At 37.6% G+C, this 24,971-nt stretch overlaps 2 protein-coding genes across 2 annotated transcripts; both read right to left on the bottom strand.

Moving 5' to 3' along the window:
- Positions 1-3,509: 3,509 nt before the first annotated feature.
- LOC128316162 (olfactory receptor 4K14) lies at positions 3,510-4,469 on the bottom strand. Its single transcript, XM_053225092.1, has one exon. It carries the CDS (start codon positions 4,440-4,442, stop codon positions 3,510-3,512), a length of 933 nt encoding a protein of 310 aa, XP_053081067.1. The 5' UTR covers positions 4,443-4,469.
- A 17,902-nt stretch (positions 4,470-22,371) lies between these two features.
- LOC128316161 (olfactory receptor 4K13) lies at positions 22,372-23,430 on the bottom strand. The gene has a single exon (XM_053225091.1). It carries the CDS (start codon positions 23,308-23,310, stop codon positions 22,372-22,374), a length of 939 nt encoding a protein of 312 aa, XP_053081066.1. The 5' UTR covers positions 23,311-23,430.
- Positions 23,431-24,971: the final 1,541 nt, after the last annotated feature.

Here is a 24,971-nt window from a genome sequence, read left to right as displayed (position 1 = left end):
GCCCGTGGACGCCACCCGCTTCTTCTCCACGGCCCGGCACCGCCTCTACACCTGCGTGCTGACGGTCCACCTACCTGGCCGAGATCCAGGGTCCCCAAAAAGTGGCTGCTGACATCTAAGGATCCTCAACAGGAAGCAGGCCATGCCTCGGAGGAGTCCCCGCTGGCCAGCACCCCCACGTTGTCAGGAAGGCCCACCTGCCCTCAAGGCGTCCACGCCCACCTGAGGTCTCACGGAGGCAGCCAGGCTTCCCCCCAGTGTGTGTTCGACCAGCGGCCAATCCTGCCCGGAGACCCCCTGGACATCACCGGCCGCCCAGCCAGGTGGTGCCATAGACGTGCAAGCACAGAGGTCCGAAAGAAGGCAAACCAGGGGGCACCACGTCCTGACCACACTGTCTGCAGCCCTCCTGACGGCGCCCGGGGCCCTGGCCCAACTCCCCACTGCGCCTGCGCTCCGCCCACCTGAGGCTCCACCAAGGCCTGGAGCCCTCGCATTCTCAGCACACCTGGGAATGCCCCGCCTCACAGGTTTCTGGGTCCTACTCCGCGCGGTAACGCTTGCTTGCTGCTGTTTCTTTTGATTTTAGAGGCAACAGAAATGCCCGAACAGCTGAAACTTATTTGGCTGGAGGGCGGGGAGAGGAGTCAGGGCAACCAACACTTTTTGTCCCATTTCTTCAAAGGGAAACTCAAGTGTCCCTGCAAAATTTTGCAATAAAGCCATTAAGAGGAAAAAATGAAATAGAGTCCCATAGAAATGCTGTTTACTTATAAAAAGATTTAACCTAGAAGACACGACATATTTTTCCTCCTTTTTTATTTCAATGTATTCTAGCAGGTTTATAAATACAACTTTTAGGGGCCCCTGGGTGGCTCAGTCGGTTGAGCGGCCGCCTTCGGCTCAAGTCATAATCTCACAGTTTGTGGGTTCCAGCCCCGCATCGGGCTCTGTGCTGACAGCTTAGAGTCTGGAGCCTGCTTCTGATTCTGTGTCTCCCTCTCTCTCTGCTCCTCCCCCGCTCATGCTCTGTCTCTCTCTCCTTCAAAAATAAATAAAAACATTTAAAAAAATTTAATAAATACAACTTTTATCCTTCAGATTTTAGGCCTTCTTTTGCTCTCTTCAAAATGGGATTTAACCTGGAAGACACGACATATGTTTCCTCCTTTTTTATTTCAATGTATTCTAGCAGGTTTATAAATATAACTTTTATCCTTCAGATTTTAGGCATTCTTTTGCTCTCTTCAACAATATAAGAGAGGAATAAGGTGTCATCTTCCTGAAAGCTTTTTATAACCACTCTTTTCTTTGTTTTAAGTATAATTGACATATACAGTCCTATTAGTTTCCAGTGTACATCAGTGATTTGATATTTTGGTATATTATGAAAAGGATCCCCACAGGAAGTCTAGTTGCTAGGTGTCCATATACTAAGTTACTATGATATTATTGACTAATTCCCTATGCTGTACTTCATATTCCTGAAATTTATTTTATAATTGAAACTTTGTGTCTATTTCCCTTCATTTATTTTGCCCATCCCTCTCCCTCCTCCCATATGACAACCACCAGTTTGTTCTCTGTATCTATAAGTCTGGGTCTCCATTGTTTGTTTCTTTTGTTTTTGAGACTCCACATATAAGTGCAATCATATGGCATTTGTCTTTCTCTGACTTCACTTACCATAAAACCTTCTAGGTCCATCTATTTTGTTCTAAATGGTAACATTTCCTCCTTTTTTAATGGTGGAATAATATTCCACCATAAATATATTCAACTACTTCATTCATTCATCTAAACTTGGACACTTAGGTGGTTCCAAATCTTGGCTATTGTAAATAATACTAAGTGAGCATAGGGGTGTATATATCTCTTTGGAGTTTTAAAACTCTTTAAATGTTTACATATAAACATAAAAAAAATTAACTGTCTAAAGTCTATGAAACCAAAACACAGTATTATTGCAGTAGCAAGCAAGGGGAGTGTTGAGAAATTTTTCCCAAGGCAGATGTTTTCAAACGTGTTCTTTTAGTGTTTATGCAAATGTGTAAGATTACAGTCATTAGATAAGCCAGAAGTACCCAGGAGCATGTTTCTCCTGATTCAAAATATTGTCTAAAATTACTGGAAGCTTCATCCAATTATTCACATAATTTGAATATTACCCAATTCTCTCCTTTGGTCTGGTGTTCCAGAATCAACATATAAGAAAATTGTTTAAATTCTCTGACCATTTGGTTAATATAAAATTTAACTCTTGCTTATGATTATCTTTTTAGGTTCCAAAGACATTTAAAAGCTCAGCATAAGATCTGAATCTGTCACACTCAAACATACTTCCTAATAGATGACTCCCCAAGGGACAGATCAACTCATTAAGATGCAGTGTAGATCCAGTGTTTAAAAATCTCTGGGTAAAAATGTTTTAATTTCCTGAACCAGTGCATATTAAATAGTAACACAATACCTTAATTTATACCATGAAATATTGAGCCATAAAATACTGATTCTTCCCATGTGAAAATTAACTTCTGTAATTGAATTTCACTGGCATACATTCATATTTTTCAATAAAAATGTTAAGCATAATACACATTCACAAGGAAAAGTACACTTTTTAAATCAATAGGATCTTGAAATAGTGTCTTTTTTCCTCCTTGCAGTCTTTCAAAGCCAGGAGAAAGATTCATAGAGCATTTTATTCTTGGGTTAGTTTCCTTGTGCTGAATGTCTCGTGTCTTGAATGCCTATGAACTGACAGCTCTTGCTGTGTTGGACTATGATTAGGAAAATAAAATCCATTTTATATAAATATTTTAGACAAAATAAAATAGTAAGAGAAATCTCATCATAACAGAGTTGAAGAGGGGCACCTGGGTGGCTCAGTTGGTTAAGTGTCCAACTTCAGCTCAGGTCATAATCTCACAGTTTGTTGGTTCAAGCCCCATGTTGGGCTCTGTGCTGACAGCTCAGCGCCTGGAGCCTGCTTCAGATTCTGTGTCTCCCTCTCTCTCTGCCCCTCCCCAACTTGTTCTCTGTCTCTTTCTCAGAAATCAATAAACATGTAAAAAAAAGTTCTAAAAAAACAGAGAAAGAAAATCGCTAAGTACAAAGTGAAATTGTTGGGTTAAACGTGTATGTACGTGTATGTGTGTGTATATAGATTTATATTATATAGTTATTATATGATCATACTAATGTCATAGTACAATGGAGTTATAGTTATAAACTATGTTTATAATATAAAATAATATAATATTGTGATATACAAAAACAAATAAGTGATGTTATAAAGTTATATTATAAAATTATATTAATAATATAAAATTATATAGAATAAAACTATATATATATGATTTTTGTTGAAATCAACTATTTCTCTGAAATATAACACAATACAAATTCTATCAATAAACCATCAGATTGAAATATTTGAGCAGAATCATATTAAAGAAATTATATACACTGAATGAGTAAGAACATGTAGCTCTATGGAAAGCTGGAATTCAGTGAGAAGTCACATGTTGGTTACACAGTTTCTTCATAGCTGTTTTCATCTCTTTATTTCTCAATGTGTAGATAAGGGGGTTCAAGAGAGGAGTAAAAATGGTATAAAATACAGATAAGAGCTTGTCCACAGAGAACCGACTGAAAGGCCACACATAAATGAAAATGCAGGGCCCAAAGAAGAGCAGGACTACCATGATATGTGCAGAGCAAGTAGAGAGTGCTTTGGATACCCCACCAGCAGCATGCTGTCGGACAGTGATGAGAATAACAGTGTAGGAGACCAAGAGGAGCACAAAACAGCTCATAGAGAGCAACCCACTGTCTGAGATCATGAGTATACCCAAGACATAGGTGTCCATGCAGGCAAGCTTGATCACAAGAGGAAGGTCACAGAAGAAGCTGTCCACTTCATTGGGGCCACAGTAAGGTAAATTCACAGTAAAGGCTACTTGGCTGATGGAGTGCACAAATCCAATGACCCATGAAACCAACACCAGTCCCATACAGGTTTTCCGACTCATCATGGTCATATAATGCAAAGGTTTGCATATAGCCACATATCTGTCATAGGCCATGGAAACCAGAAGTACCATCTCAGCCCCACCAATAAAGTGCAAGAAGAAGATCTGAGCCATACATCCTCCAAAGGAGATGAGCTTTCGATCACTAAGAAAGTCCCTGATCATCTTGGGGGTGGCAAATGAGGCTAGCCATATGTCCAAGAAGGATAGATTTCCCAGCAGGAAGTACATAGGGGAAGAGTGCAAGTGGGGGTCAGAAATTACAGTGACCACAATAATGAGGTTACCCAGCATAGTGACCACATAGATCCCAGAGAAAAATATAAAGAAAAAATGTTGGAGATGCTGTGAAGTGCAGAGTCCATACAACACAAATTCTGACACCAAGGAATAATTCTGCAGTTCCATTATCTCAAGTTTCAGATTTTGTTCTGAATCTATATAAAGAGATGGATATGAAAGGACCTGTCAACTATCAGGCACATGAAAGTGATCAACTAAATTTTATCAGAATACAATTTTAATTTGTAAGACATAGTATAAAATAGAATACAGAGAAGATTAAAACCAAGCCAACAGCAGAGTTTGCTTTTCTCCCATGTTCAGGCTGCTTGGAATCTTCCTTTAAAAAAAAAAAACCCACTTTATTAAAATAAAATGCACCTACCTACCAAAATGCACCCATTCTAAGTGTAAAACTCAATGATTTTTAAACAAATTTACAAAGTTATGCAACCATTCCCATAATGCTTGTTTTGAAATCTTAACAATGTAGACTCCTTCCAGATTTCTCCTGGTAGTCATTGGACTATCTTCTTCTACTGTATTTGTTTGCTCATTCACAAGCTCACTCATTCAGACCATATCTATGTAACATTGACAGTTTCTCATTCTCACTTAATTCAGTTGTTAAAGCAATTAGCATAAAGAGAAACAAATCAATTAACCTAGGGTTTATATAGTTCCCTAATCTCTTTTAATCTCTTTTAATCCATTGGGTTTGGGATTAAAAAGCCAATGATCCAATTCATTTGTAGATTTATTTTGTATAAATTGACTACTTATGATAGGATTTGGGGATGGCTTCAATGCAAAAGATGTTTTCCAAGACCTCTCAATAAGGACCAGAGCATAAAACTTATGCAATAATATCTTGGTGCGTAGCTTTTACAATATACATGAGTGGCTGATAAATTCAACATTTGATTAAAAATGTAGTTCTGAGTTTACATAAGAACTGAGATGGGATGAATAAGTCTAATCCATTTATCATGAGAAATGAACTGGCACCCCAATCTTCTCACTAGGAGGAAGATACAGTATAAAATGTTTTACAAAGACATTGAACAGAAGTCTTCATGGGTAATTTCACAAAAGATGTAGAATTGTCCTCGTTTGAGTTTTTTTTATGTAGGCCCTTTTTAAAATTGAAGGATATAACATGAAATAATAGTTAGTAATACTTCTACAGGGAACTAAAGTAACATATTCCATATCTGAAATATTCCAATGATGTAAACATGATATAGTGATAGAATTTAAAAATCTAGAGGAATTCATGGTTGTTATATCTCTTTTAGTCTACTCAAATAGCACCCATCTTGCCCAGGCTTTTGTCAGGATAATAGGAATTCAAATTCTTTAGTTCCAACTTGACATTTTCCAGATCAACTATTTTAAAAGATTTAATGGCAAAACTTTCTGTGAATAGGTACTACCCCTCTTTAGAAGGGGATTATAGGGTTACCTGAGTGGCTCAGTCTATTGAGTGTCTGACTCTTGATTTTGGTTGGTGTCATGGTCTCAGGGTCATGGGATCAAGACCTAAGTCAGGCTCCATCCTGACCATAGAGCCTGCTTAAAATTCTCTCTCTCTCTCTCTCTCTCTCTCTCTCTCTTTCTCTGCCCTTCTCCCTCACTTGGGCTATACTCTCCCTCTAAAAAAAAAAAAGGAGAAGAGGAGGAGGACAAGAAGGAAGAAGGAGAAGTAGAAGAAGAAGAAAAAAAAGAAGAAGAAGAAGAAGCAGGAAGAGGGGGCAGAGGAAGAGGAGGAGGAGGAAATTATAAATCTGAAGTTAAAGACCACTGTGGACATAATGGCTATAATCACAATTCAGGATCTGTTCACAAGTTTAGTTAGATGACCCTGACACTATCCTAGCATACATATTACTGGGTTTAATTTAGTGTTTTCTAGAGATTAAGTGAATGAAAAGTTGAAATAATCAAAAGGAAAACTCAGGAAACAAAAATTTTTTTAAAATGTTTAACTTTCTATTGAATTAAAGATGCTCTAAAATTAGATATTGGTGATAATTGCACTCTGTATATATACTAAAAACCATTGACTTGTAAACTTAAAATAAGTAAACTTTATGGTATGTAAATTATATACCAATAAAGCTCTTTTAAAAATGTAAGTTAAAAGAAGCAGAATAAATGAACTTAAGTAGGGCTCTGATTTCAGAGAACTCTTTGTGATTTACAACGGCATTTTAAACATTATTCAATGAATGTTAAATTTGTAATCAGAAACAATTACGGTTGATTTTGCATATTTATAAATGCTACTTAAAAAACAAATACAGCACCTGGGTGGCTCAGTCAGTTGAGATTCTGACTCTTGATTTCAGTTCAGGTCATGATCCCAGGATCATAGGTTTGAGCCCCATGTTGAACTCTACACTGTGCACGGAGCTTGCTTAAGATTCTCTCTTCCTCTGCCCTTCTCCCCCAACTTGTGCTCGCTTGCTCTGTCTCTCTCTCTCTCAAATGAAAAAAATAAAATAAAACAATAACAAAATTTGATTTTAACTGACAAGTTAATTTATTTCCTCCAATGATTTTTATGTAAAAATACAACACAATAAATTAGTCTCTGGCTAACTTGTATATTCAGACACATATTCACTAAATATCTATCAAAGGCTGTTTACTAACCTGGAGTTAAGATGCTCACTGCTGATGCTGCAGATCCCTCAATTTGTATTTCAAATCTACTATGTTTGAATGGAACTTTTGAAAACATGCGTTTTTTGTTTGTTTGTTTGTTTGTTTTCTGTAGAGGATTTAATAATCTCTTTCTCCTATTCCTGGAAAGTAATTCAGGAAAAGCATCACTTTAAGAAGCTAGAGAACTTCATATGTGAATCTTCTTTTAACTTTAGATATAAATATCTATCTCTTCTTTCCCTCAAGCTAAGAATCCCTTAAAGATGGGACATTGATGGCCAATTACCATAATGGAGCTTGGGGAATAAACTATCTTCAAGTAGAAATTTGTGCTAATAAATCATGTTCATTTCCCCAAGTGACAAAAAAGAAAGATTTTAAAGATGTCAAATTCTATAAACACATTTGCAATTATTTAATGTATACTTATCCAGTTAATAGACTGAAAATGTGCTTTTCCTTTAGATGACAAAATTAACAACATACGTTTTATTTTAATTTTTTTAAAATTTTTTCATCTTTTGAGAGACACAGTGCAAGTGGAGTAGGGGCAGAGAGAAAGGGAGACACAGAATCTGAAGCAAGCTGCAGGCTCTAAGCTGTCAACACAGAGCCCAACACGGGCTCGAACTCACAAACTGTGAGATCATGACCTGAGCTGAAGTCAGCTGCTTAACCAGCTGAGCCACCCAGGTGCCCCAACAGCATACCTTTAAAAAAATATATTGAAAATATGCCAACCTTGTATGGTTTTTTTTAATGTAACTTTGATCATGCAAAATACTTTGGAGCATCAGATTTGTATGTGCCAAAATATTTCTCCAGATTCGTATGGTCATGTATAATGAAATTTCCTAGTGTCTGGGTTACTTTGTACATTATTTATGATTGTTATCCCACTTACCTCCCTGAATCATTTTGAAGTTAATTCAAAATTCTTTTGCTAATGGCCATACATCAATTGCAAATATCCTAGGACGTTCTGGTGAATGATCATCATGTTTGCAACTATTCACATTACCTTCAATTCCATATTAGGTGTTTGAGCACAACAACCCAGTTTAGAAGGGATGTCAGTGCCAAATCAGTATCTGGGTATAATAAGATGTTTCATGTTCTAAACTGGCTTTAGATTATTGGGTTTCACTATAAAGGAATCACAAAACCTTTCTAAGTTTCTCTTTCTCTATTTAAAACACACAATAATTGCTGAAAAAAAATTGTAGAACTAACTTCTATGCATCAATGTCATTTGTTTTTGATATTCAGTCATTATGCAGGTACAAATATGCTATGTAAAGCCAAGAATTATGGAGAAGCTTATGACAAATAACAAGTGAATGTTTGATTTGAAGGTAGAGTAAGATTTCCTAAACATGATGATTAATTTTATGTGTCAATTTGGGGAAGTGTTTGTGGATGAAATTAACATAGAAATTCCTGAACTCTGAGTAAAATAGATTCCCCTTCACAAGGTGGGTGGGACTTATCCAATCATTTGGAGACCTGACTAGAATAAAAAGACTGGCCTTCCCAAGCAAGAAAGAATTCTCCAGTAGACTGTCTTTGGATTTCATCTGCATCACCAATTCTCCTGGGACTCCAAGCTTCTAGTCTACAGTATAGATTCTGGACTTGCCAGCCTCTGAAAAACACATGAACCATTCCTTGTAATAAATATCTCCCCACCCCCATCTCTGTCTCTCTCTCTCTCTGTGTGTGTGTGTGTGTGTCTCTCTCTCTCTCTCTCTTTCTCTCTTTCTTGAAAACCTTAACTGATATGCTAACTATAAATTCAGTAATAGAAGAATTCAGAAAGCAAAATAAAAATATACAAAAATATGTAAAATTAAAAAAAATCCTTTGTATTTGAGGAAGTGTCACTTATATCCAACTACAAACTAGTTAACTCTATTTCCAATCTTGTGACCCCCAAAGTCACTACATAGTGTTGTGTAGACTTTAACTGCTCAAGATGTACTGGGGGGCCAAGGTCTGTGGGGACTAATTCTAGCCTGTGCCCCACCCATCCAACAAACAATATATCCTGACCAGGCCTTTGGAAGTACTTTGGAAGTACTTTTTTCCTAACCCACACAAAGCTCCAGTGTGGCTACATTAGCCCTGATCACAAAGTCCTAATACCCTTGACACAGAAAAAGTATTTATAAGTCAATAAGTGAGGGAAACCTGAAGAGGAAAATGAGGAAAGAATTCAAAAAAAGTTATTTTTTAAAAGGAAGAGAACTAATAGTCCAATAAACATTAAAAAGTTGACCTCAATAACCAAAAATAACAAGAGATACTTGTATTCACATATCAATTTGTAATAAACATATCAAACTCATGGTCAGGTCTGATGAAAATGGATAATTTAGTAATAAAAGTAACAATACAAATTTAAATGCCTGACATCTACTGAGGGCTTACTCTATGCCAGCACTATGTTGATTTTTTCAATTAATCTGCACAAAATTCTAATGAGAGAAACACTATCATTCCCAGTTTACAAATGAGTACACTGAAGCTAACATGTTTGGATGCACACACTGTCAGCTGCAGAGTCGTTGCTCTAACCCAGGCACAGAATCCATATTCTTAAACTGTGGAATGCTGCCTCCCCACTCCTAATAAGATTGTACGTCAGTAATGAATATTAACTTATACGGTAGCTAACTAGAATTTAAATAAAAACTTCAAACAACAAATAAACAAAAAGAATGTCAGTACAACTTTCAGATAGCCACTTTGGAAATATAAGTCAAGTTCCTTGAAAAATGCCAATAGACCTTGACCTAGGCATTTCTATAGTAAAAGATGTGTATTACAGAGTTGTGGATTAATATGTTAAAAATTATAACAATTTAATTTTGCCACAATACTTAATATCAATTAAAGTAGATCAGCGTATAGAAGGTAATGACAAGAAAAATAACATTTTCAATACATATTTCAATATGTTAAGAAAGGATGATGGTGTTTTGTTTAAAAAAAAAAGGATGCTACACTACACATGTAGTGTTCATTTGTAGAATGCATTGGTGAATGAAACTGATAAAAATTGCTTCCCTTATGGTACTTACATTCTCACAGAAAACACAGACACATAAACACAAACAAAATAGTAATTTACAATAAATGTAAGGGAAAAAATCAAGCAGGTTAAGAGATAGTGGAAATGCCAGAGTTTTGGGGCACGTGGGTGGCTCAGTTAAGCGTCCAACTTTGGCTCAGGTCTTGATCTAGTGGTTTGTGAGTTCCAGCCCCACATCAGGCTATGTGCTGATAGCTTGGAGCCTGGAGCCTACTTCGGATTCTGTGTCTCCCTCTCTTTCTGCCCCTCCCCCGCTCATGCTCTGTCTCTCTCTGTCTCTCAAAAATAAATAAATGTTTTAAAAATTAAAAAAAAAAAAAGAAATGCCAGAGTTTTAATTTTAAATAGGATGTTGAGAATAGGCTTCACTGCAAACGTGACTTTTGACCAAAGACTTAAAAGAGGTGATGGGATCCTCCAGGAGTACATCTAGATGCGGAAAGTGAAACAGAGAAAACAGCCAGTGAAGAGGCACTTAGGTGGCTGCCGCCGACAATGTTCAAACAATTCCCCTGACTAAAGTGGAAGGAAGTACAGAGTTGTTGGGACGGTAAACAATTGTGGGTGGTGCCCACATCCTGTAGCTCCCTGTAAGACATATGCTATATATTAATTAATTAATTAATTAATTAAGACATTAGATGGTCCCCATATCCTTTTATAGGTTCTGCTGAGAACAAATATAACATTTGCATTCATTTGTCACATAATGAGAAATGTTATTAAGGCATTTTTTTGACAAACATTTAATTCTTACTGTACGACAAATTCTTCTAGGCATTATGATTGAGTGGTGTTTTACTTTCGGGTAATCTCAAACACTTTCAAGATTTTGGGATATTTCTATAGGACATTTTTGCTCTACCACATTGTATATCCGTGCCAAGTTTTCTCTGAAGGCACACATTCAGGAGAGTAAAACAAATTCTTTTTAATAATTAAAATGAACCCCAAAGCACAAGGAAATGACAAAGGGTCTGCCTTAGTGGGTGCTGAGATCTCATTTCAGTGGAGAATTGCTATCTCTAGTACCTCAGAGCTAGAATGCACCCCAGATGTTGTCTTGACCAACAGCACAGCCTTCCTATCCACCTCCACTTAAAGACACCAAGAACAGGGTTTTGAAACAGCTTTGTGATTAAACGTGAGATTTGTAGACTGGCTCTCCTCCTGACTTGCTGTGTGATCTTTGGAAATCGCTCAACCTCTCTGTGTTTCATTTTCAGTGTGCCAGATGTTAGTCTAGGCACTGGGGACACTAGCAAGTTCCCCACCAAGACTATGATTAGTGTTGTAACTACTTGGGGGACTTTCTGGCAGATTTGAGAGCACAGGGTGGCTGAGAGGATGGCCAGCTTACCTCCAGATTGTTTCACACCCTCTTTTCCCCGTCAAGTTTTTAAAAACACATTGCTCTCCTCTCATGTATATAAGCCATCCCTAGGCTCAACAGGGCAGGGCAGTTTTGGGAATGATCCCCTGCTTTCTCCTTGTGCTGCCCTTCTGATAATAAAGCTCTCTTTGATCAAAACCAATGTCTCAGACGTTGACTAACTATGCATCAGGCACACTGACAAGTTTGAGTTCCTTAAGAAATTTGGTGAGCCAGCCAGGAGCCTTGTGCCCCAAGCAGGCCAGCCCTGGCCAGAGGGGTGACCTCATGGGAATTTCCCACAGCTGCTTGGATTGCCATTGAATCCAAGGAAATTCCCCCGGCTGCCCCAGAGACCTACACTGGCCTCTTCTCAAGGCCAAGCCTCAATTGAAGCAAAGACATATTCCATGGGCTCTGGGAGAGCTTCTGTTGTTGAAGAGTGTGTTTGTGTGTGTGCAATCAGCAACTGCATTTCCTCTCATTTGCTTTCGGTTCTTTTTAGAAATCTTTCCAAAGAAGACCTTTAAAGAGGGACCCTCACATTTTGCAAGATGGAATAGTTGTACAGCCATCCTTAATTGCTTTTGTTGATGGATCATTTGCTTTTGTTTTTCTCCCACAGTGCTAAAATACTGTTAGTTCTGTCTGTCTGCCTTATCTGTATTATGGGGAACACCAGTTCAATCCAGAATGTAGTGATTTGGGTTGCACTATGCAAACTGGTCTTCTTTTAGCTATGCTTCTATGAATCAAAAGAAAACAATCATATTCTTTTGTAATGTATCTTGGCCACAATACAATTGGAAATGTTCTTTTGCAAAACCAGGAATACTGCCCCTGAAACAATGCAAAGTCCTTTAACCTCCCTGGGAACTACTTATGTAAATCATTTTGCATCCCTGAGACTGAAAGTAAAAAAAGGAAAGAAAAAGGACTTTTAAAAGTACAAATGACTGAAAAAACACCCTTGCTCAAAATCAATCCCACAATTTCCATAAGGTTATTTGCCAAGAAAAAATACAAATCTTTATTTAAAATTTCTTATTTTTGCCTGTCTTATATGGTGTTGTCTACCTCTGGATGATATTACTAAAATTAATGACAAAAGAGCTCTATTTAGTTAGAAACAAGCACTTTTAAGAATGGGACATCCTTACAAGCAAAGATGGAAACTAATTCAAATTCTTCTCAGGTTCATATGATCTGGCATAACCTATGATAAATGAAAGCTTGAGTTTGCTGGTTTAATTAAAATAAGCATGTCTTTTGGAGTTACAGTTTTGATTACTCTTATCTGAATGTTTGCTTTTCCAGACTTAAGAAACAATTTTCTCTTAAGAGATCTATGACTTACAGAAACTTGATAAAGTATTCTTTTGTGAACACATTGATCTTTTCTCCCTACCTGAACCCTCCAGAATTCAGAAACTCTCAGTAAGTATTCTTTCTTTCATGGCAATTATAGTTATTTCCATAAGTTCAGTAAGAATCTTTCATGTAACAGAACATCATTGGAAACACTGGTTATTTTACTAAGACTTTGACTGGAATGTCACAGTTGAGAGAGGCACATATAAACTCAGATATGACCAGCTTTAAGAAACTAAGGTTGACTTCAGGTGCCAATGAAGCCCTTGGAAATGTTATCCTGGTCCCTTGCTTGCAGACTCCCGGGACCCGTACCAGGACAGTAAAGAATGTCACTTGCTGGCAGGTATAGGAACCTCAGGATATTTTAGGGACCTCAAGAAGAAAGGAAACAACCCACATCTACAGGTATTGCAGAGAAAAATAATGATAAGTACTTGGCTTGTCTTCTGGCCTCAAAAGACTATTAAAAGTTAATCTGAAATTCCTTATGAAACAATCTAGCAAAGCAGATTTAAAAGAACCTATATAGCCAATCACTATTCTTGCTGTGCTTATGTGAATAATTAGGCCAGGTTTGTTAAAATTGGATTTATTTTGCAGCAAATTAGACTTCATTTGGCTACCTTCAATAAAAAGGAGGGTAAATTTGGAGAGAAAAATTATATTTCAATACCACACTTTTGTGGATGTTAAATTCTAATTCTGATTAATTGTCTTTGCATGTGTGCAGTTTGCCTGCACAGCTGGGCTAGATCCTATATTCCTCTGCTTTCTTTGAACATCTATGACTCTCCCAACTAAGGTTTCCCATTTCCTCCCATTCTTTTAACTTGAAACAAGCCCATGAGTTTCGTCGACCAGATTCAAACAATACTACCAAACAGAGGCATTAGAGGCACCAGAGACACTGCAACCAAATCAATATGTAAACTCAAGAGTACTCCTGAGACTTCAAAATTACCTAGAATGTATCCTGATAGGATTAAAAACCAGAGGTACCTCAACAAAAGAATCTAAATAAGGTTTGGGTTGCCTGGTGCCTCAGTCAGTTGACCACCCGACTTGATTTTGACTGACGTCATGATCTCAAGGTTCATGGGATCAAGCCTCATGTCAGGCTCTCTGTGCTGAGCGCAGGGAACATGCCTGTGATTCTCTCCCTCTCTCTCTCTCTCTGCTCCTCCCCCACTTGTGCGCTTCCTCTCTCTCTCTCTCTCTCTCTCTTTCTCTCTCTCTGTCAAAATAAATAAACTTAAAAAAAATTTTTAAGGGGTGCTTGGGTTGCTCAGTCGGTTGACCATCTGACTTGACTTTGGCTCAGGTCGTGATCTCACCATTCATGAGTTAAAGCCCCGTGTCAGGCTCTGCACTGACAGCACAAGGCATGCTTGGGATTCTCTCTCTCTTCTTCTCTCTCTGCCCCTCCCCCATCTCTCTATCTCAAAATAAATAAATAACCTTTAAAAAATTTTTAAATAAGGTTCAATAAGTTAATCAGCTGCCTCTAGAAGACGCTTCATCTTTTCCTGAATGAATCCATCAAGCATATTGTCAGTATGCTGACATCTACCCTGAAGCACCTGAAAATTTAAAAGTGATACATATGACTTTTATTAGCCAAAGTGTCCCAGATAGTCAAAGGAAATTACAAAAAATAGTGGTAGTTTTAGAGAGGGCTATTTGGGCATTGGTAGGGATTGCTTTTAAGGTTTCTAATAACTGGGACCAAGTCCAGAAAACAGAGAAGCAAACAAACTAAAGTAATGAGACAGCATGCTACTTTGCTAGCTGTGGCCACCTGAGGAAAGTCTCCCGAGAAACAGTCACAGTGAAAACCGAGGTCCAAGCCCTGTGCCCAGACACTGGAGAACGTCTTCGAAGACAGGTTTCCCATTTCCACTCCATTGGCTATTGTTCTTTGCCCCTCAGCAGCAGGAAGCAGCCAGAGCGGTCATTGTCCCTATTCTCCAAGATGGAAGAACTATAAAATAAGAGTGGGGATTTGAGGCAGGTGCTTGGTTCCTGGACCCGTTTTGAAGGCCTAAGGGGAACTATAGTTCTATTAGTTGCATTATTAACTTAGGTCCGCATTCTGTTTGCTCTCTACATAACCATCGTTTATGAATCTCTTAACCTCATTCCAATCAATCATTAACTTGGCCTTTGTCTTTTTTACCTTTATTCCCTGTTTATCCACTGATTCTAGAAACCTAATGGGGCTGGAGAGTAGCCAGTGTTGATGTATCTGATCATACCAGGTCCCAAAAAGCTCCTCACTGACCAGAAGAATGCTTACCCCCAGTTTGTTTCAAGGACCCCCCTCCCAACAAGTTTTTAAGAAACTCATGACCCTCCTCTCATGTATATAAGCTGTCCCTAGGGTCAACAGGTCAAGGCAGCTTTGGGAATAATCCCCTGACTTCTCCTTGGGCTGCCTTCTCCCATCCAAGTACTAACCAGGCCCGACTCTGCTTAGCTTCTGAGATGGGCTGCCTTCTCATAATAAATGTTTCTTTGTTTCAAAACGAGTGTCTCAGAATTCGGCTTCCTGGACATTGGGTGAATGGACAAGTTTGATTTTCCAAGGACAGAAATGTAAATCATTTCGCTTTTTTCGGTCAACACTATTTGTAAATTTTATCCTCTTTATTATATGCAGTCATTTTCAAAACCCAATACCTGTGAACAAGTGAGTCTCTTTTTTTTTTCACTTAATTTTAGTTAATTAACATACAGTGCAATATTGGTCTCAGGAGCAGAATTCAGTCATTCACCACTTACATACAACACCCAGTGCTCATCACAACAAGTGCCCTCCTTAATGCCCATCACCCATCTAGCCCATCCCCCACTCACTTTCCTCTGTCAACCCTCAGTTTGTTCTCTATCATTAAGAGTCTCTTACGATTTGTTTCCCTCTCATTTCTCCCCGTCCCTTCCCATGTGTTCATTTGTTTTGCTTCTTAAATTCCATGAGTGAAATCATTAGGTATCTTTCTCTGACTGGCTTTTTTTGTTTAGCATAATACATTCTAGCTCTATCTACTAATGCAAACTGGTGCAATCATTATGGAAAACAGTATGGAGGTTCCTCAAAAAAACTAAAACTACCCTACTATCCAACAATTGCACTATTAGGTATTTACCGATAGAATACAAAAATACAGCTCTGAAGGGGTACATGCAACCTCAATGTTTATAGCAGCATTATCAACAATAGCCCAACTAGACAGAGCCCAAATGTCCATCAAGTGGTGAATGGATAAGAAAATATGGTATATATGTGGAAATGGAAAGTTACTCAGCCACCAAAAAGAATGAAATATTGCCATTTGAAAGTCAATCTTACAGTTGAAAGTTTCTATATCACTTTTCTTTGACTTGAGCATATAAGAGCAATAAATTAACCTTTGCCTTATTTGTCCATGGAGTCAGCTTCCCAGCCCTCTATTATTTTAAACAATTTCTGAATTTGGGGAAGAGGTAATTTATTAATGTATTTCCAGAATTTGGCTAACGCTAGTAGAGGCAACATAGAAAATTATAAAGAGGTGCATGGCTTCTAAAAACAGACTGAGTTGAAATCTGTTCTGTTTTCTTCTAGCTATGGACAGTTAGGTAAGTTATAAAAGTCTTCTGCCTCAGTCCTCTCATACATAAAATGGGAATGAAAACAGCACCTAGCTCATAAGACTGAGATAGTCAAAGACTTCACCAGACAGCCTAATTATTTACTTCATTATTTTTTTCAAATACTGTCTTTTAGATACAGACTGAAGAATTGCTTTAGGCCACTCTCTCTTTAGTAGCCTCAAATGAGTCTTACTTTCCTTTAGACACATCAACCTATCTGACCAATTATGCTCAAAGTAAAATCATATGGCAGAACAACTCTGAGCAAAGTGTTCTAGCCTTGCAGACTAAAATGATGACAAGTAGTATATATTTTTAGCTCCTCTTGCAGTTTGGAAGGATCATCCACACTTTAGGGAGGTTAAAGATTTAGCTTTGTAAATCTATGGTAGGCAATAGATTTAAAAATCATGAATAATGTTTTTGACATATAGATAATTTTTTGGTCCTAGTCTGCCTTACCTTTTTCAGAATATTCTAATTCCTCATGGTGACTTAATATGTTATGATGTCCCCTAGAATTCTGGACTTACCTGACGGGTACTAGCAGAAAACCCTTCAAGTAACATTAAAATCTGTCCGAGAAAATGGCTATTTTGGGTAATGGTGAGATGGTAATCAACTTTACTGCCTCTTTGAAAGGTATAAGCTGCATATAGATTGCCTACTGGAGGATTGGAAAGACTCCAGACCATTCTTATAAATCCTCCTTCCTAATTCTTGGTTTTCGTTAAAGGTAGGAAGAGAAACAGGTGATTTCAGCCACTAGGTGGCAGTGAAGCTTCTTGTAAACTTCTTCCAGTTTTTATTGAGCTGTGCACACGGAACTTTAGATTCATTTCTTCTACAATTAAAAAAGATTTATTTATACCCACTGGAAATGCTGACAATAGCCTGAAATTAGTAAATTTTTCTATGTCAAATAGGCGAAGTGCAAATGTTAGTTTTTATCATCCCAAATATGTTATTTTATAAAAATGTATAACATTTTCATCATATTGTATAAACATATTAAAATCAGTAGTTCTCCATACATATCTCAGAACATTTATGACATATATATATATATATATGTATATATATAGTGTTCATTGGAATTCAAGAAAAATTTCAGAAAAAGTATTAAGTCTTAGAATGTCATGAGCTAAAATATGAAATAAGATATTAGAAAATAATAGGAAAACATAAGATTATCATAGTTGAAACATTATATTCTAAGCCCAAGAAAATCAACTAAAAATGTCAATTATTTAGTGTTCAGGTAGGTGGCTAATTTCAAGTAAATATATATATAAAACTATATATATATATATATATATATATATATATATATATATATATACATACATAACTATATAAAACTACACATTTTCTTCATTACAGAATTATCAAAAAGTGACAGTTAAAAATGACCTTGGGGCACCTGGGTGGTTCAGTCGGTTGAGCATTTGATTCTTGATTTTGGCTCAGTCCATGATCTCACGGTTGGTGGGATCAAGCCCTACATCCAGCTCTGCACTGACAGCATGGAGCCTGCTTGGGATTTTCTCTATCCATCTGTCTCTGCCCTTACCCCCTTCTCTCTTTCTCTCTTAAAATAAACATTTTTGGTGGGGTGCCTGGGTGGCTCAGTCGGTTGAGTGTCTGACTTCAGCTCAGGTCATGATCTCACAGTCCATGAGTTCGAGCCCCACATCGGGCTCTGTGCTGTCAGTTCGGAGCCTGGAGCCTGCTTCAGATTCTGTGTCTCCCTCTCTTTCTGCCCCTCCCCCACTCATGCTCTGTCTCTATCAAAAAATGAATAAACATTAAAAATTTTTTTAAATAAACATTTTTTAACATTTAAACATTTTAAAATGACCTCATAAACATTAAAATAAAATAATTCATAACATTAATATTTTCAGTATTTAATGAAGAAAGTTATAAAACTTTACTGGGAGATACAAAAGAAGGCCTTAAAAGTACAGAAATAAACCATGTGTAGGATTAAAAAGACCAATATTGTCAATATCATATTTTTCCCTAAATCAATGTATAAGATTAACACAATTATAATTACTAAGTATTCATGTCATTTGATAAAATCATTCTAGTTCATACTAATAAATAACTGAACTGGTTTCAAGACAATTTGAGGAAGGATAGCAATGAGGATACTTATTTAATAGATATTAAAATGTACCATAGATTTATAATGATTAAAACAACTTGCTCTGGAAGGAATCTCAAAGGCATTATGTTGAATGAAAGAAGTCATGCTTAAAAGGCTACTTACTGTGCACAAACTAAAGGGCAACCTATGGAATGGGAGAAGATATTTGCAAATGACATATTGGATAAAGTTAGTAACCAAAATATATAAAGAATTTCTACAACTCAACACCAGAAAAACTAATGATCCAATTACAAAATGGGCAGAAGACATGAATAGACATTTTTCCAAAGAAGCCCTGCATATGGCTAACAGACACAGGAAAAGATGTTCAACATCACTCATCAACACGGAAATGCAAATCAAAACTGCAACGTGATACCACCTCACACCTGTCAGAATGACTAAAATCAATAGTACAGGAAATATTAGGTGCTGGTGAGGATGTAGAGAAAGGGGAACCACTCCTCTTGCACTGTTGGTGGGAATATAAACTGGTGCAACCACTCTGGAAAACAACATGGAAGTTCCTCAAGAAGTTAAAAATAGAACTACCTTAGGATCCAGCAATCAATCATACTACTAGGTATTTACCCAAAGGATACAAAAACACTATTTCCAAGGGAAAGATACACCCCAATGTTTACAGCAGCGTTATTTATGATAGCCAAATTATGGAAATAGCCCAAATGTCCATCAACTGGTGAATGGATAAAGAAGTGTTAGATATATACAATGGAATATTATTCAGCCATAAAAAAGAACGGAATCTTGACATTTGCAATGACATGGATAGAGTGAGAGAGTATTTTGCTAAGTAAAATAAATTAGAGAAAGACAAATGCTGTATGATTTCACTCATGTGTAAAATTTAGGAACAAAACAAATGAGCAAAGGGAAAAAAAGAGAGGCAAACCAAGAAACAGACTCCTATCTATAGAGAATAAACTGATGGTTACCAAGGGAGAGGTGGGGGGATGGATCAAATAGGTGATGGGGATTAAGGAGTGCACTTGTGCTGAACAAGTGTTGTATCAAAATGTTGAATCACTATATTTTACACTTGAATTTAATATTATACTGTATGTTAACTGACTAGAATTTAAATAAAAACTTAGAAACAACAATAACAAAAGAGTATTTACAGCCACAAATGTCCTCCTTGCCCAGCTCAGTGGATGGCTGCCATGTCTATTCTCACCCCAGCAGAAATCTGGGGTTTTATTCTGTGCAGAAGTCTCTGAGCTGCAGGACACCAGGCACATACCTTAATCCTAACCTTACTTTAACCTTAACCTTAAACTTAACCTTACCCTTAACCTTACCCTTAAACTTAACCTTAAACTTAACCTTAAACTTAACCTTACCCTTAACTTTAAACCTAATGATTACCCGAATGATAACTCCCCCAAGCCCCTAATCCCCAACACTAAACCTAACCCTAACCTAACCCTCTGGAGAAATCTCTGAACTGCAGGATACCAGGAACATACCGTCACCTTGGTCCTAATCCTGACCCTAACTCTAAGCACATATCTGGAGGGAAAAAAATGACATGGTGTATACATACAATGGAATATCACTCAGCCATAAAAAATAATGAAATTGTGCCATTTGCAAGGATGTGGGTGGAGCTAGAGAGTATTATGCTAAGAGAAATAAATCAGTCAGAGGAAGACAAACACCATCTGATTTCACTCATACGTGAAATTAAAGAAGCGAAACAAACAAGCATGGGGGAAAAAAAGAGGCAAACTAAGAAACAGACTCTGAACTATGGAGAACAAATTGATGGTTACCAGAGGGGAGGTAGGTGGGAGGATGGATTAAATAGGTGATGGGGATTAAGGAGGGCACTTGTGATGAGCACAAGGTATTGTGTGGAAGTGTTGGGTTACCATATTGTACACCTGAAACTAATATTATGCTATATGCTAACTAATTGGAAATAAAACAAAAACATTTTATTTTATTTTTTTTTAATTTTTTTTTCCAACGTTTATTTATTTTTGGGACAGAGAGAGACAGAGCATGAACGGGGCAGGGGCAGAGAGAGGGAGACACAGAATCGGAAACAGGCTCCAGGCTCCGAGCCATCAGCCCAGAGCCTGACGCGGGGCTGGAATTCACGGACTGCGAGATCGTGACCTGGCTGAAGTCGGACGCGTAACCGACTGGGCCACCCAGGCGCCCCAACAAAAACATTTTAAAAAGGCCATTTACTATATGAGTTCACTTACATGACGGTCTAGAAAAGGCAACCTAGGTACAAAAAAAAAACAGATCCTATTATCAGAGCCAGAAGTTAGGAGAGAGGGATAGACCACAAAGGGGCACAGGGGAATTTGAGGGTTGAGGACATTTTCCTATAACCTCATTGTGATCGTTACATGAGGTTGACTATGAGGTTGACTACAAATGGCTATGCATTTGTCAAAACTCACAAAATTGTATACTAAAGACAGTGATTTTTTTTTCTATTTGTAAACCGTATTTAAAAACAAAAAAGCTTGATACTGGTACAAAGAATTGATTATAGACTTTTCAGGGGTATCAATCACCCCTACCCCATGTAGGCCCCATGAATCAATTTATCAGTGGACTCAGAAAAAAAGAAGAGACAAATATTGGTGTTATTACTGAAAAATTTGTTTTGGACTTACAACCATGTACCATAGTACTGTTCATGCCACAGCAGAACTGCAAATTTAGTTCACTCTTTCCATCCATGGGCTGTAAATTTTCTGAAACCCTAGATGAGCCTTCTGGCACACTGTGCCAGGCTCACAACATATGTGAAGGATGGTTGGAGGCACTGTGTCTGGGGCACTCAGTAACAAAGTTAATACACATTAAGTAGGGATTATGTACTAAATGTAGTTTTCCAGCACCAAAGAGCAGTTACCCAGGCACTCAGCTAAATAGCAATGTGAGGCATCATCTGTGTGCATTTTCCACGTACAGATTCCCAACAAAAACTACAAGTATAATAGCAACACTAATAATGTATTTTGTAAAGATTAAAAACACACTCGGGTGCCAGGGTGGCTCAGTCTGTTAAGCATCTAACTCCTGATTTCTACCAAGGTCATGATCTCAAAGTTCGTGATTTTGAGTCCGGAGTTAGACTCTGAACTGACATTGTGGAACCTCTTGGGATTCTCTCTGTTTCTCTCTCTGCCTTTTCCCCACTCATTCTCTTTCTCTCTCTCTCTGTCTTAAAATACATAAATAAACTTTAAAAACATGCCAAAATTATAAAAGAAATGTATAAAGAAGTTTTTATAGATAGAGAAGCTAAGTAGATAAGTTATTCATTTTTTCAAATTTGCATTAGAAACAGTAGTGAAGAGAAGATTTTTTTTAAGTTCATTTATTTATTTTGAGAGAGAGAGAAAGGAGAGAGCAGGAGCGGGGGAGGAGCAGAGAGGGAGAAAACGAGACTCCCAAGCAGACTCTGCACTATCAGCAAAAAGCCCAAAGTAGGGCTCCATCTCACAGTGAGATTATGACCTGAGCTGAAATCAAGAATCAGACCCTTAACCCACTGAGCAACTCAGGTGCCCCAGTGAACACAGGATTTAAATGCATGTCCTCCAGAATGGAGATGTCATACTTTAACCATTGATGATGACAGAAGAGGGGTTTCCTATCTAACAATTACATCTACTGTTTCCTTATACAGAACTTGAAATATATTAAAAGTTTATTCCTTAATAATGTCCAAAACAAAAGATTGCCTCTTTGGAAGCATCATTTACAAAGTGGGTTTTGAATTTATATGTCGAGTTCTTATCTTCTTAATGGCTGCTTTTACTTCTTGATTCCTTAATGTATAAATAATAGGATTTAAGAGAGGTGTGAAAATTGTATAAAACACAGAAAGAATTTTATCTACAGAGTATCTGCTGAAGGGCCATACATAGATAAAGACACATGGGGCAAAGAAGAGAGTCACAACAGTGATGTGTGCCGAGAGAGTGGAGAAGGCCTTGGCGGAACCACTAGCAGCACGGTGCCTGACCGAGTGTATGATGACCGTGTAGGAGACAAGCAAGAGGAGGAAGCAGACCAGGGACAGGAGGCCACTGTCAGCAATGACCAGCAGTTGTAGCATGTAGGTATCCTTGCAGGCGAGTTTGATCACAAGGGGAAGGTCACAGAAGAAGCTGTCCACCACGTTGGGACCGCAGAAAGGCAAATTCAACATGAAAGCCATTTGACTAGATGAGTGCACAAATCCAACTGTGTAGGAGGATAGCAGCAGCCCACCAAGCACTCGGGGGTTCATGATGGACATGTAATGGAGGGGTTTGCATATGGCAACATACCTGTCTATTGCCATGGCTACAAGCAACATCATCTCACTCCCACCTAGGAGGTGCATGAAGAACATCTGAGAATAACATCCCCACCAAGAGATGGTCTTCTGCTTTCGGAGGAAATCCACAATCATCTTAGGGGTAGCAAAAGAAGCCAGGATCATATCAATACAGGAGAGGTTGATAAGCAGAAAATACATTGGTGTGTGAAGGCGTGAGTCAAAGGTCACGGTGACCAAGATGAGGAGGTTTCCTAACACAATCCCAGCATAGACCATAGAGAATCCTAGGAAGAATAAAATCTGAAGATTCTGAGATTTGGAAAGTCCCAGCAAAATGAACTCAGACACCACTGAATGGTTCACCCTTTCCATGTTATCAACTTTATGTCATCATAATCAAAATGAGTAAGAATTGTGGGCAGAAAAGTTGTGTTTACACAAAGGATGGTTCATGTTGGTGTCTAATTTTGATACTCAGACAGGTGAACTTAAAGCACCTCCCACTTTTGGGAAATTTTATTGGTCAGTGATATTATAAATGGCCCAGAGCAGCATTCCAAACAGTAAGAAGAATTCAGACTATACATTTCTGAAAGACAAAAATGAAAACAGCACATGAAATCACAATCATATAGACTGTGAACTTGGATTCCAAAGCCTCAATACGACACCTAGCTGAGTTACTCATTGGGCAACATATGACGAGTATCTCCTTTTGAGGGTTATGTTTCCTCCTCAGTAAACAAACAAACAAAAAATCAAACTCCATGATATTGAATGCCTCTTTGTGCTATAAAGATCTCAATAAATAAGATAAGGATCATGGTGGGTTCCACATTCACAGAATATTATTGAGTTTCTTAACCTGGAAATGATAAATGTAGAAAATATAGCAAGGATTCTAGAGACCCATACTTTGAAAGAGATTCTGGTAAAGAACAATTAATTAATGTCTTAAATTAAGTCTTCCTTATAAGTTTTTAGGTCCTGAGAAAAGCACATCTTCTCTTTCCTGCTCCATTCTTGCATGAATCCCTCACAGCTTATGCTAATACCAGCGATGGTCACTGCACATTAGTAGAGTCAAACCATGAATTTACATATGTATACATAATATATATATGGCAAATATAATTCATTCACTCAAAATTTAACATTATTCACCTCAAATGCCTCTTCTGTAATTTTAAGCAGGATATACCAAGGATGTAGAAAGTCCCCAGCCAAATGGAACTGAATTTATTTTCTTTTCAGTGTGTATTCGTTCATTCATTTGTTTAGTGCTATACAGAGGACCACTGGTTAGCTTGTGCATGTTTACTTATCACAGCTTCAAAACGATAAAATGAGGTAATTGAGGTAACTGACTGATGTGGGTAATAGAAATACCATTCTTTCAACACAGTCATCTAAATTTATACCATAGCTTTCCCATCAGCCCATCCTTATAACAACACTGGTTTTGTTGGCTTTGTTCTTAAAAAAATATTTTCAACCATAATAGTTCCTCGTTATCTAGGTTCTTAAAAAGCTCCTGCAGTAATTAAAGCCTTCCTTTTGTGCCATTGTTTTTTACCAGAGCGGGGAAAATACTTTTATAGGAAAGTGCCTCATGTGAATCCCAGGAATAGCCTTGCATCTCCTTTTCCCATATTGCCATCAATTTCCTGCAATTTATGCTCCCAATCATCAGAAACAGAAGGAAGAAGCATCATAATGCTGTACACTCTGTTTCTCTGAGGCAATCCCATGGGTACATTTATCCAACTGGGGATGTATTTTTCCTACATAGACATATCCTCTGGCCAAGTTCTTACTCTGAGAAACTTGGATTGACACAAATTTGGTACTAAGCCACATTAAGTACATAAAGTTATTTCCATGTTTAGAAAAGTTGTATCTTCTTTCAGTTTTATGGGTAATATTTAAAATATCCACACTATGCTTTTTGAAATCTCATTTTTAAAACTGCATTTGAGGAGAACAGGATAGACTTCAAATATACATGAAATAGTTTATACACATTCTTGCAT

Source organism: Acinonyx jubatus, chromosome B3 (genome assembly GCF_027475565.1).
Source record: "Acinonyx jubatus isolate Ajub_Pintada_27869175 chromosome B3, VMU_Ajub_asm_v1.0, whole genome shotgun sequence".
NCBI lineage: Eukaryota > Metazoa > Chordata > Mammalia > Carnivora > Felidae > Acinonyx > Acinonyx jubatus.
Note: the sequence above shows the minus strand (reverse complement) of the source record. Positions and strands in the feature narration are given on the sequence as shown.